This window comes from Chaetodon trifascialis, chromosome 10 (assembly GCF_039877785.1).
Source record: "Chaetodon trifascialis isolate fChaTrf1 chromosome 10, fChaTrf1.hap1, whole genome shotgun sequence".
NCBI classification, from domain to species: Eukaryota; Metazoa; Chordata; class Actinopteri; order Chaetodontiformes; family Chaetodontidae; genus Chaetodon; species Chaetodon trifascialis.
In genome coordinates, this window is record NC_092065.1 from 20,172,265 (window position 1) to 20,183,779 (window position 11,515).

At 41.9% G+C, this 11,515-nt stretch overlaps 1 protein-coding gene across 2 annotated transcripts; it reads left to right on the plus strand.

The window, feature by feature from the left end:
* Positions 1 to 1,786: 1,786 nt before the first annotated feature.
* Positions 1,787 to 9,754, plus strand: meak7 (MTOR associated protein, eak-7 homolog). 2 transcript variants are annotated; one of them, XM_070973137.1, is made up of 9 exons: positions 1,787 to 1,859; positions 2,242 to 2,447; positions 2,605 to 2,868; positions 3,008 to 3,152; positions 3,246 to 3,457; positions 5,115 to 5,301; positions 6,914 to 7,032; positions 7,547 to 7,726; positions 8,491 to 9,754. In XM_070973137.1, the coding sequence occupies exons 2-9, from the start codon at positions 2,277 to 2,279 to the stop codon at positions 8,617 to 8,619; spliced, it is 1,407 nt and encodes a 468-aa protein (XP_070829238.1). In that variant the 5' UTR covers positions 1,787 to 1,859; positions 2,242 to 2,276; the 3' UTR covers positions 8,620 to 9,754. The 2 variants fall into 2 exon arrangements, with proteins under 2 accessions (XP_070829238.1, XP_070829239.1); XM_070973138.1 differs by lacking the exon at positions 1,787 to 1,859 and having other exon boundaries at positions 2,352 to 2,449.
* Positions 9,755 to 11,515: the final 1,761 nt, after the last annotated feature.

The window sequence follows — 11,515 nt, forward strand, 5'->3', positions numbered from 1 at the left end:
TGATCTTATCCATCACTTCGTCAGTAAATGTTGTTAAACACTACCAGTGATCTCTCTTTATTGAGCTGTCTGCCACTGGATTGTCATAGCACGATAAGAAATAGAATGAGTTCCATTGTGATGCCGTTTCACAGCTGTAAAATCCTTTCTCATAGTATTATAAACTGCTGCATGGTGTTTGGCTTTCTGATAAGCAGTGATTAAATTTATGAACACTATTCAGTAAAAGTTACACACTGCCAGTTTCTCAGGAATAACTCAGTTTGGTATTTTCATACCTATATGTTGCTATAAGCCGTTTATGATCTATATGAGAAAGCAGAAGTATAGGCACTTGTGTCATTTATTTTGGGGGAGGGGAACTCGAGGCCACATTGGCTGAACTGTCAATTTATGTGCAATTCTTTCACTTTCATGATGACTCTATGGCCTGCAGATACATTGGGCTTTACCTTCTCAGTTTTGGAACCAAACAAAGTGGGGTTTGAATCTTATTTTCAATCTTATATGTTTTTAATGAAACCATAAGCAAACATGTTGCTTGTGCAAGAGCAACATGGTTAAGAAAGAGCTCATATTAAGTCCTTTTGAAATACAGCCAATGGGCCTCTGCATCAGACAAACCTCTGTTAGACTTCACCAGAAATATAACACACTGAACTGTACACATATTGCATCATGTTTAACTCTTTGCACACTGAAATATTGAAGGTAGCATCAGAGCATAGGGTTTTTTGTTTTTTGTTTTTTTTTAATCATTTACCTGTATCCTGTGTGTTTTCATGATGACCTGAGAGGAGTTAAATGCTTTGGTGCCTGATCAGGTCAACTTCATTCATTCTTTCAGAATTATGAATCAACTTTGGAAATAGTTTTTACAGTAAAAGCACTCCAGAAAACTCAGATTCAGAAATGATTTTCTTGCTCTGTGGTTCTTCTCATGCTGCACACACGGATTCACTGGTATCCTGTTTACACCATTTGGTTTACTTGACGTGGGCAGATGGCTGCACGTCACCTACATTCAGCCGTGCCCACGTGGGTGCATCCACTGTCCTACAAGACCTCATTACAATGCAACACACCCAGTGCAGTGCACACACATAGTAAGTCTCATGCCCTTAAAAGGCGTTTTTCAACTGCTTACTGTTTCTGCACAGTGCTTTGTCTCTCTTCAGCTGCTCCTGTGCAGACTCTACTGGTGACAGTTGGGATAGGAGAATGAAATTACAGTTTCTCCTCTGGTTACTTCATGTTACTGGGTTTTTGTGTGGGCTTGCATGTAGTTTTTGTGTGTAATTTTCTGTAAAATCACTTATGGGATAAAAGTAGGTAAGCGAACATTCGTGATGCCATCAGATCCAAACTCAAAATCTCTTTGGATTTACTATTTAGCCCTACTTTCTGGAAAGCTACATGAATATGTTGATGTAAAAACATTACATTTTTCCTTTACTTTTTACTTTTAAACCATTGAGTGTAATTTAAAATCTTTTTGAGTAACTAATGATTTCAAGTATCATTAAAAGACCGATCCGTTCTGCCCATCACTTTCCTCGTACACGTGCATTTCATTTTTATGACCATGTAGTACTGAGTATACGTATCGATAAAGATGGATTGACTCAGCTACATATCCTCAAAAAAACAACAACCATTCGTGTCAGTGAACACAACCCCTACCAACCAACGACCAATTGTTCCCGCCTCCTGACATCACGGACCAGTCAAAATGAAACAGGTGAATATTTGTTTCATTTGATTGGCTTCTACAAATGCCATCGCTATTAACACCAGGAAGTTTACATTTTGCTGTCACAAGACGCAGGATGGAAAACCCTGCTGCTCTTCTTTGAAAGGTTAGCGGCACGTTAGACACATTTTTAAGTCGCCTAGCTTTGAGAACATCATGCATGTCATACATTCACACAAAAATGTCATATATAGCCCTTTGTGTAGAGAATACAAATGAAGTAACGATGTCCGTTGCTAGCTAGCGTGAGCTAATCATCCATGGGTCCAAAATCCAAAGTCCTGCTTAACCATGGAGACATCTGCTAGAATTATTAAATACTGCACACAGAGGGAGAAACAACACTTGGCGAAATATAATTTAATGCATGAGCTAATTACATTTCAGACTTCATATTGCTTCTAGCGTTACGTTCTGTTGTTCTGCGTCACCTGTATGAATATGCTGTCTGAAATCAATAAAGCACAGCATGTATTCTCTGTATTCAGGGCGGATTGCTTCCCTAATGGTACCGTAGAGCACCATGGGTAACACAGAGAGTGTGGTGGTGCAGAAGCGGCTGGCCCGCTTCCGCCCTGAGGAGCGGCCCGTGGTTGAGGGGGTCTTTGACAGGCTCCAGGGCAGTACTGGGGGTCCATCAGGAGCCCAAGGGAAGACATTGGCCGGGAAGACTCTCACACTTGAGATGCTGCAGGTGTGACTGTTTATGTAGTTAATAGACCATAATTAGTGCATACAAGTGTCATTCCAGCAGTTTAGCAGCAACAAATATTGTCAAAGTGAAGTTAAATTAAAGATTAAATATCAGTATGTCTGTCAGTTTGTTCTACTCCTCCTTTTCTGTCTCCCAGTCCTCAATGGGCAGCCTGGTACCAGACTCCATGGTGAGGAGGGTCTACCTTTGCATGTGTAGTATTGACCTTGGACCGGCAGCACCCACAGCCGCAGGGAAGTCCAGCACCTCTGCTCCCTCTGGGGTAGGTCGAGAGCAGTTGGTCGTCTTCTTAGCAGACACTCTGCGGGGCACCGCAGAAGAACGGGCTCCTCTCGTTATGGCCATGTCCCAGCGTGGAGCAGGGCCGGCAACTGTTGTCACATGTGAGCAGGTAGCAGAGGTGAGTAGAGGATAGACCTATATAGGAAGCAATGCAGCAGTTTCTGTGCTGTTTCTCTTCTACTGTTTTGTCTTTCTTTTCACTCTACTTCCTCCATTCATCCTTCCTGACACCCTGCTCTGTCCCTTTCCCTTCATAGTTCTTACAGGACCTGATAGCTGCTGTAGTTCAGATTCTGGTCCACAGAGGGCGCCTGCAGGGCTGGAAGCCAGAGAGAATGGGTGATGGCTCCCTGGGTGTCAAACTCCTGGCAGAGCAGATGTGTTCTGAACTCAGACCATCAGGTAAACAGGTGATTTGAAGTTTTTTGAACATATTAATAGGAAGGAAGGAAATGTGACTTTCCTCTCCTTTTGTCACCCTGTTTCACCCCACAGATCAGGGAGGTTGTGATGTTTCTTGTCTGGAGGACTGGATCTTCAGGGTCTCCCAGGTATCGTTGTACCTGGAAATGCTGGTAGCTGAAGGCCTGAATGTGTCCCTGAGTGGCAGGCCGGCTCCCACGTTGCTGCCCCCCTGCAGGGAGACGCCCTGGAAAGAGCTGAAGTGTCTGCTGGACCTTCCCACCGTCATGTTTCTGGCACCACAGGTCAGAAAGCAAATGTATATGATGTCATGTTGGTAGATCCTGATCAAAATTTGTTTATTCTTTCTTTGGTAACAATATGGCATCCTGCCTAAGTCCATTACTGACATAAAAAAAATAATAAATCACTACTAGGCCAATACTCATTGTTCCTGAATAGATATTCAGGTGCTCACAAACCCATCTAACCATTTTGTGTTTGATTTGATTGAATGTATTTTACATGGGGGAACAACATAAAAAACTGGCAATAACAGTATCTCACTCTTGGTTTAGTGACATATGTCAATTCTCAGTGGCCACTGTTGATTAGAGGCATGCCACTCACGTTCCACTGACATTTACCAATTCTTGTTGTTGCTGACTGTGTTGCTGACAGTATTTTACCACTTTCCACCAACATATAACGTAACATGGCAGCATTCAGCAAGGCGCTGTCTTGCCCGATCACTTACATCTAAGATTACTTTATAACAGCCAGGATTAAACAGTTGCTGATGTGATAAGTTTCCTGTCCGAGAGTATTATAAACCTCTGTGCAGTGTTTTGGCTCTGAAAAGCCTTTAAATGATCTGTTATCTAAACTGGACGTATTATTATTGTTATTATTCAAGGAAATAGTGCACAAAATACCTGTGCTTGGGGCTGTGTTGTATCTACAAGATGACACTGACAAACGTCAGACAAAATAGAGGTGGAGGAGTGTATGTCAGTGGAACAACAGTGTAATACTGTTGGCATTCTGTAACCATGGCAGTGGCATATGTCACTAAGGCTGGTCATATATTGATGGGGATTGGTCTGTGGCAGTGGAACAAGCTTGGGCTGATAAATTCCACACAGCAGCAACTTGCCATAATCATCAGTTTGTCTCTTTGGACCAGAAATAAGCAGGGCTGTAGTCATACAGTTACCACTGCTATTGTTTTGACCTATTTTTATGACAGGAACTAACAGCACTGCCAACACTGAGTCAGGCAGAATTGCATGTACTAGAAACCCAGTAATTCAGTGGTTTTTCCCTCATATTTTGTATGTTCAGCAGTATTGTGATCAGTTCCACCTGCTTCATTGTTATCTCATTTTACTTTAGTTCATCAGACACCACTATCACGCCCTCAGTGACATCATAAACCAGAACATTCTGCACATAATTAATCAAGTCATAATATAAATGTGTCTGCCATTACTTCAGTACGTCGTAAGTGCCACTCACACCATTATTATCAGATTATAAATTGAGTTTACTATTATTCATAGTTTTGACTTCTTTGACACAGCGATCAAGCCATGATACTGTGTCTCATGTATCTCATGTAGATTTCTGTCAGACTTGTTTTTGTTTGCTTATATTTGTTAGCATTTATGCAAAACTGTGTGTATATATAATATTTATAGTCTAAAACGAACTGTTGGAGATATTCAAAGACATTTCCTGAAGGCTGTATGTATGTTTGAAAGAGAATAGTATATAGCACCTGTCAAGGTCATTAAAGACAAAAGACAGACCTCCTGCTGTTCATTAATCTGTTTGGCGAGGGATGTCATCAGAATCAGCCAGAATACCTGAAAACACATGCAGGACCTTAGAATCAAAAGCTCCTCATGAATCTCTTTTCATATTTACTCTGTCCTTGTACAACTCTGTTAATCTCTCCAGCTGCCCGACAGCTACAGCGGCCCCTGGAGGTGTGTGTTTTCCACACGGATGCATGGGGAGAGCTTCACCAGGATGGTGGCCGGCCTGACAAAGCGTGGGCCCACCCTGCTGCTTATCAAAGACACAAAGGGACATGTTTTTGGGGGCTTCGCCTCCCACGCCTGGGAGGTCAAACCTCAGTTCCAGGGTGAGAGAAGGGACTAGCTCTGTCTGATCCCACAGCACTTTCATGTTCTACGACATACAGACCTTCGATGTAATTTGCGATTTGATGAATGCCATCTCTAGTTTATCAGCTGCCTTAGCAAAGTTAGACTATGTGACTCGTACTCTTATCTTTGCAAGTGAACCAGTTTGTAGCCTTTGAAATATGATGCTGGGTCAGGCTCAGCTCTGAACAGGCAAGACTTTCTTTGTGGGCCTGCTTACTTTGACTGGAGCTGAGAGCTGTGAAGTAAGACTAGAAATCACATGTATATATATAGTTAAACTACACAGTATACTATATAACATCATAAAACTCTTGTTTTATAAGGACAAAATGACAGCCCTTTCATATTATGCAACCATAATGTTGCAAGAACATGCCTGCTATCTATAAAGTGGGCATAATCCTTGTATGGCATTAACAGACAAACACAAACATTTGTTGTACTTTTGCATAATGATTGATTAGACAGTTGCTGCAGCACCCGAACCAATCAAATTCATTCACTAACATGATCTACCCATTGACATGGGAGGCCCCTGGATCAGAGATACTCGCATCAAGCTACATCATCAGCTACAAACATAACAAACAACAGCAGTAACATAATAAGAGTGAAAGAACAAATATAATACACTTCTGTACAACTTCTTCTGATCATTTTGCTTCATGATTTTCAAATAGTATCGCATTAATTTGACTAACACTACAGCCTAATTTATATTGCCCTGCCAAATATTTTTCTAGGCTTCCTGCCCAAGAAGAATCATTTGAATAATCCCAATAGAAAATTTGTTTGGTCAGTCTCTTATCGGGCATGTCAATCAGTCTATTCCACAGTCGCGACATGTTGCCCTTATGTCTCACTTCACATGGCTCCTATTTCATGTCACCACATACTGCAAGTTTTGGGGCCATTTCATGCACAGGTGGAATTAATTCTATTAATGATGGCACACTGGTTACATTAATAGAAATAATTCAGCCTGTGCTTGTCCTGCTACAACAAGGCAAAACATGTCTGCTGGGTAGAGAGTCTGTAGGAAGGACAGGGTGATGCAAGGACACTTCAAGTCATGAGTTCATGTAAGAAGCTTGGACAAGATTTGTCTTAACACTGAGGCCAACGCTGCTGTGTGATGCAGCAAACATGGGATACCGAAATGGTCGGCCATGATTAATTAATTAATGAGCTACACATGTCAAAATGTCTGTCATAATTTACAGCTGATTTAAAATTGCACAGCAGTCGAACTCTTGATGAAACTGTTGATTCTGTGCTGCTGAATGAAGAACAGAGGTGTTTTGTGTACGTCACTTATGATAACAAAGCTTCATCACACTCAGCCACGCAGGAGTGAAGTGTGTATTGTTTCAGGTTGACAGCAGGGAATTTAGGCTTTTAAATCCGTAACAGTGTGGTAGAAACAGCACCATCAGGTTGGCATGGAGCAGAACCAGAATATCAAGACTGATACTAAAGCAGTGATAGAAGGACACTTTGAGGAAGTAATACCACTTGTTTGAATACTGTGGGCTGTCACTTGATTTTTCACTCAGATCTTTCTAATTTGTATATTTGTCTGTGCAGGTGACTCCAGATGCTTCCTGTTCACTGTGTTCCCCAGACTGAGAGTTTATACTGCAACAGGATACAACCAACACTTTATGTACCTCAACCAGAACCAGCAGACCATGCCCAACGGACTGGTGAGACCGCTCTAGTGAAGATTGTGCTGCTTGTGGCCTGTGATTGTCACACGGAGTTTAAAAATGGAATAGATTTAGCCCGTTTTTCAGATATGTTGATAGGGTTGCATCATTATACAAGTTTTCTAAATTTGAGGACAGAAACCTTTATATTAAACTCCTAAAGGCAGGAAGGGGAGGGGAGTATGACATGCAACATACCTTTATTTAAAACTTCATACCTCCAGCCTGTCATGTTATCACTACGATATGGAGTTATTTATTACATACAGTATTTATAGTATTAACATGCACCATGCAACACCACAAAGCAGAGGCCTCAATAACCAGTGAACAAACGATACTGTTTGGTGGGGTTAGTTAGTCAGTATGTTAATCTGTTCTTTGGTTTGAGTGCTCCACAGAAACGCATTTTTTTGTTGTCAGAATGGTCCTAAAAAGGATAAAGAGAATTCTTCTGGCTTGCTTGTCTTCATTCTTCCTGTGTCTCTTTGTGTTTTCCGGTCCTAATCAGGGTATGGGCGGTCAGCACGGTTACTTCGGCATGTGGCTGGACAGTGATTTTGGCCGCGGTCATAGCCGCGCACGCCCCAAGTGCACCACCTACGGCAGCCCTCAGCTCTCTGGAGATGAGGACTTCACCCTGGACTCAATGGAAGTGTGGGCAGTCGGAAAACCCCCAGAACCAGAGGAGGTGAGAATGCTTTTCTGCCTTTATTTGTTGCACATAATAGAGGCAGACAGGAAATGAGGGGGTGGGGGGTATGAGAAGCACTACAGGTCCCTGGCTGCAGTCGAACCGGAGACGTTGAGGTTATGTGGTATGCCAACCATTCAGCAATCAGGCACCAATTCTTTGTTTAGCTTACAAAGGTCAGGAAATACCCAAGAAGATCTTGCTTGACATAATTCCACATCAACTGTCCGACACTGCAGTGTTGTCCACAGACGTTACAGTAATATGCGAGGGGCTAATGCTGCTGCTGTTCGGGGGAGACACACGGAGGAAACAGCAGGGCCATCTGCTGGGTAGTCAGAAACTCACAGGAGCTGGAGGAGAGATGTGGGAATGAAAGAGGGAGACGTCGAGACATGCATCCTAGTTTTGTGCCTTTCTTGTATTGTGCAGTCAGGAGTAACAGTATAAGTTTGCTTTTCAGGTCTTAATCTGTTTTTTCCCCCCAATGCATATAGCATAAGAGAATATAGTATTAAATAATGCTGCGTTCAAGTGCCCTTGGAAAACTCCTGCTTAAGAGCTGGGGTATTATAAATACAACTTGCCACACACTGAAATCAGTTCACTGGACCTTTAATAAGACTCGCCACCCATTTGTTTTTGGAATTCAGGTGTGCACTTTAGGCATGTAATTAGCTGTATCATCTTTTTTACATTGAAACGCTGTTTTGAATGTGAAGAATGAAATCCATGGTATTCCTGTGTGTCTTGTGTTTCAGGGCGAGGAGGGAGGGGGCAAGAAGAGCATCCTTGATGTGGATCCAGAGGTCCAGGCAATAATGGAGATGACAGGAAAGACTCTGCACAGTCAGGGCCTCAGGGAGCCAGAGGAAGACCAGGACCAGTGAGGGACAACAGGGAGACACACCAAAACACTTTTACCTTATTGAGGCTCCCAGTCCACCTGGTACTGACACAAGTTCATCATCTGACATAACTGGATAACTTTTACATCTGACTTTCAGACACCAACCACTGCTTCCTTTAATGGCACACATGCCTGTAGTTATCCTCATGTCTCCACCAATCAGATGTCAGAGATGGTGTTGGCTATAGATGACATCATCCCAACATTAACCAGGCTAATAAAGCCTATGTCTAAAGGCAGGCTTTAATTGGTGTGTGAAATCTGACCTGACCCTTTCAGGCACAGTTCAAAGCCAGGAAAGGGACCAGTGTGTCATGGGTGTGTTCACACTTATTTCCACCAAGCTACACTGCCGTTTGAGAGACGAGAGGTGTTGCGCATGAATATTCGAGCAATATCAGAGCACCAGTGTACCAGTAAATTAACACTGGGAGTGACCCTGAAGGTCAGGGTTCAGGTCAGTGTAATTGCAAATTGCTGTGTGATAGATTATTTATTGCTACAGTATTAAAAAGCGTTCAGGATTAGGAGACTGAGGATTGGTCAGCCTCTCCAGCCTTTACACATTCTGAGCCGTTACATCTAGTGTACATGTGAACATGTGACGAATGACAAGATCCTGCACAAGCGGTGTAACCATCTGAGAATCTTAGAAGTTGTTCAGGGAATTTCTCAAACGCAAGAGGATACATCAGCTGTTTGTTCAAACAGCAGAGTTTCTACTGTACTGTACTTCATCCATCCTCAAACGGACCGCTGTGGATAAGCTTCATGGATACATGACAAAAAATCCTCCTCGAGCTTCCCGTTTATACTGACAGGATGCACCTCTGGATTTTTCTTGTTTTATTTTTTTTTTATCAACGTCTATGGCTTGTAGTGAAGTCACCGGAGCAACATCTCTAATGAATCAGCAGACGTGCAGTAATATGATGATAATTGTGCTGTTAGAAACATGCTTACTGCCTTTTACAGTAGTTTCAGCTGTCATAGAATAGAGTGTTTGATGGAAGATTTTCTGTGTGCGCGTGTGTGTGTTTGTGTGTAGTGAATACGTTATTACAGTGTGGCTTGTATTAAATTAAGAGGGCACCTGGATGGTGCACATACTTTCACTTGTGTTTCTAAGTTGTATGAACTGTTCTAATTAGCTTAGTTGGTGCGTCTTTGTTTGGTCGTGTCTGACTGACAGACAGGCTGTAAAATGTTGTCACAAACATGAACCACAGTATCTCAATATCAACACTTTGACCTCTCTGATTGTACTAATACAAACACCTGCTCAGAGACTGAAAGGCACCTCTGTATTCATCCCCCTCCTCCTCTGTTCTGCTATCATGCAAATTACTGAGGCAAGTAAAGTAACATGCAAATCTGTTATATAATCTTACAGCAATTCACACACGGCCATGAAGGACAGGGTTCCATAAAGAATGTGTATACTTGTCCTTATATTTGTCTATGGAAATCATTTTGTTACTTTATTCCCAGAAATGTGACTACACTTCGGCCACCGGATCACCTCGTTATAAGACCTTCATTAGACTTAATCCCCCCGAGCTCGATGAAATGCTGTTTTCAACCAATCAACCGAACAAACTTCACTTTTTCAGTGCAGCACCTGTCATAGTTTAGGGCAGTTAGGAGTTTTTTACTGGCCTATGACATATCTATGCCTGTACGGACAATGGGCAAAACAATGGGAGACAAACGCACAAATCTAATGCATTACATAGTGTTTATATTCATATATTTTAAATTAATTAAGCATTCTTGCTGCCATAGCTGGAGATGTATTTTCAATCATATTTGCTCAGCCTCTACCTAAACTCAATTTGTTTTATTTAAATTCTGGTATTTGCTGCTCTGAGGATGTCATCCTCATTTCAACTTTTTCAAAACTGTTCTCAACCTCAGAGTGTCACAGAACCTCAACACTGCTGTCATCAGAGTCTAAATCAGTGGTTCCCGACCGTTTTATCTTGTGATCCTATTAAATTAAGAAATATCTAATTCATTGTCTTTTTCCGGAGTCCTCAAGACGTAAAGTTACCCAGTAATTTACAGATTTACAGAAGTAGGGATTAGAGGAAACTGGAAATAAATTGCTTTCTCTGCTACTGCAGCACTCATCCACAATTATTTCTTTAAAGGATGTTTGTAACCAGTAGACCATAAAAGATTTAATAATGATATTTTCTTATTTGCCAGCACAACTGTCTGGCAATACACAATGGTGGAACGTGACTAAGTACTTTATTATCATCATCATCATCATCAAGTACTGTGCTCAAGTACAATTTTCAGGCAGGTTTACTTGAAATTCAGTTGTACTTTACTGAAGTATTCCCAACCTCACTATATTCAGAGGAAGTTATTGTACTGTTTACTCCACTACATTAATTATGAAGCATCCTTACGTAGATTAATCTACCCAGCAGTGACACTATTGCAGTAAAATGATAGATAATAACATCATTCTGCAGCATAATCAGTACTTTTGAAAGCCTACTTTGAATACATTATGTGGATACAACTTTTGCACTTCTACTTGAGCAAAAGCAGGACTTTTACTGCAAGAGAGCGTGTTTAAACTGTGGTAAAGTACTTTTACTTAAGTCTAGGATGTGAGGACTCCTCCCATCACTGATGAGCAGATAAGAGTAAAAACACTCTTCCGTCTTTTCTGTCCTTCTCTCTTTTTGCATCTATAGCTGGGATTGTTTCCAGTGCATGGAGTCATTATTGGGGCCGTCTGGACCACGTTCGCGGACAATCAGGTGTCCTCGTACCCCACGTTGAGAACCACTTGTCAAAGTTGATGGGCTGCGCTCAGCATCAGAGAGAAAGGGAGGGAGAGAGAGAGAGAGGGGGGA

Bases quoted from the DNA above. Each gene is read 5' to 3' on its own strand.
- meak7 (XM_070973137.1), top strand. From the start codon at position 2,277: ATGGGTAACACAGAGAGTGTGGTGGTGCAGAAGCGGCTGGCCCGCTTC. The intron at 2,869-3,007 runs GTGAGTAGAGGA...TTCCCTTCATAG, and splicing joins CATGTGAGCAGGTAGCAGAG to TTCTTACAGGACCTGATAGC. The intron at 7,033-7,546 runs GTGAGACCGCTC...GGTCCTAATCAG, and splicing joins AGACCATGCCCAACGGACTG to GGTATGGGCGGTCAGCACGG.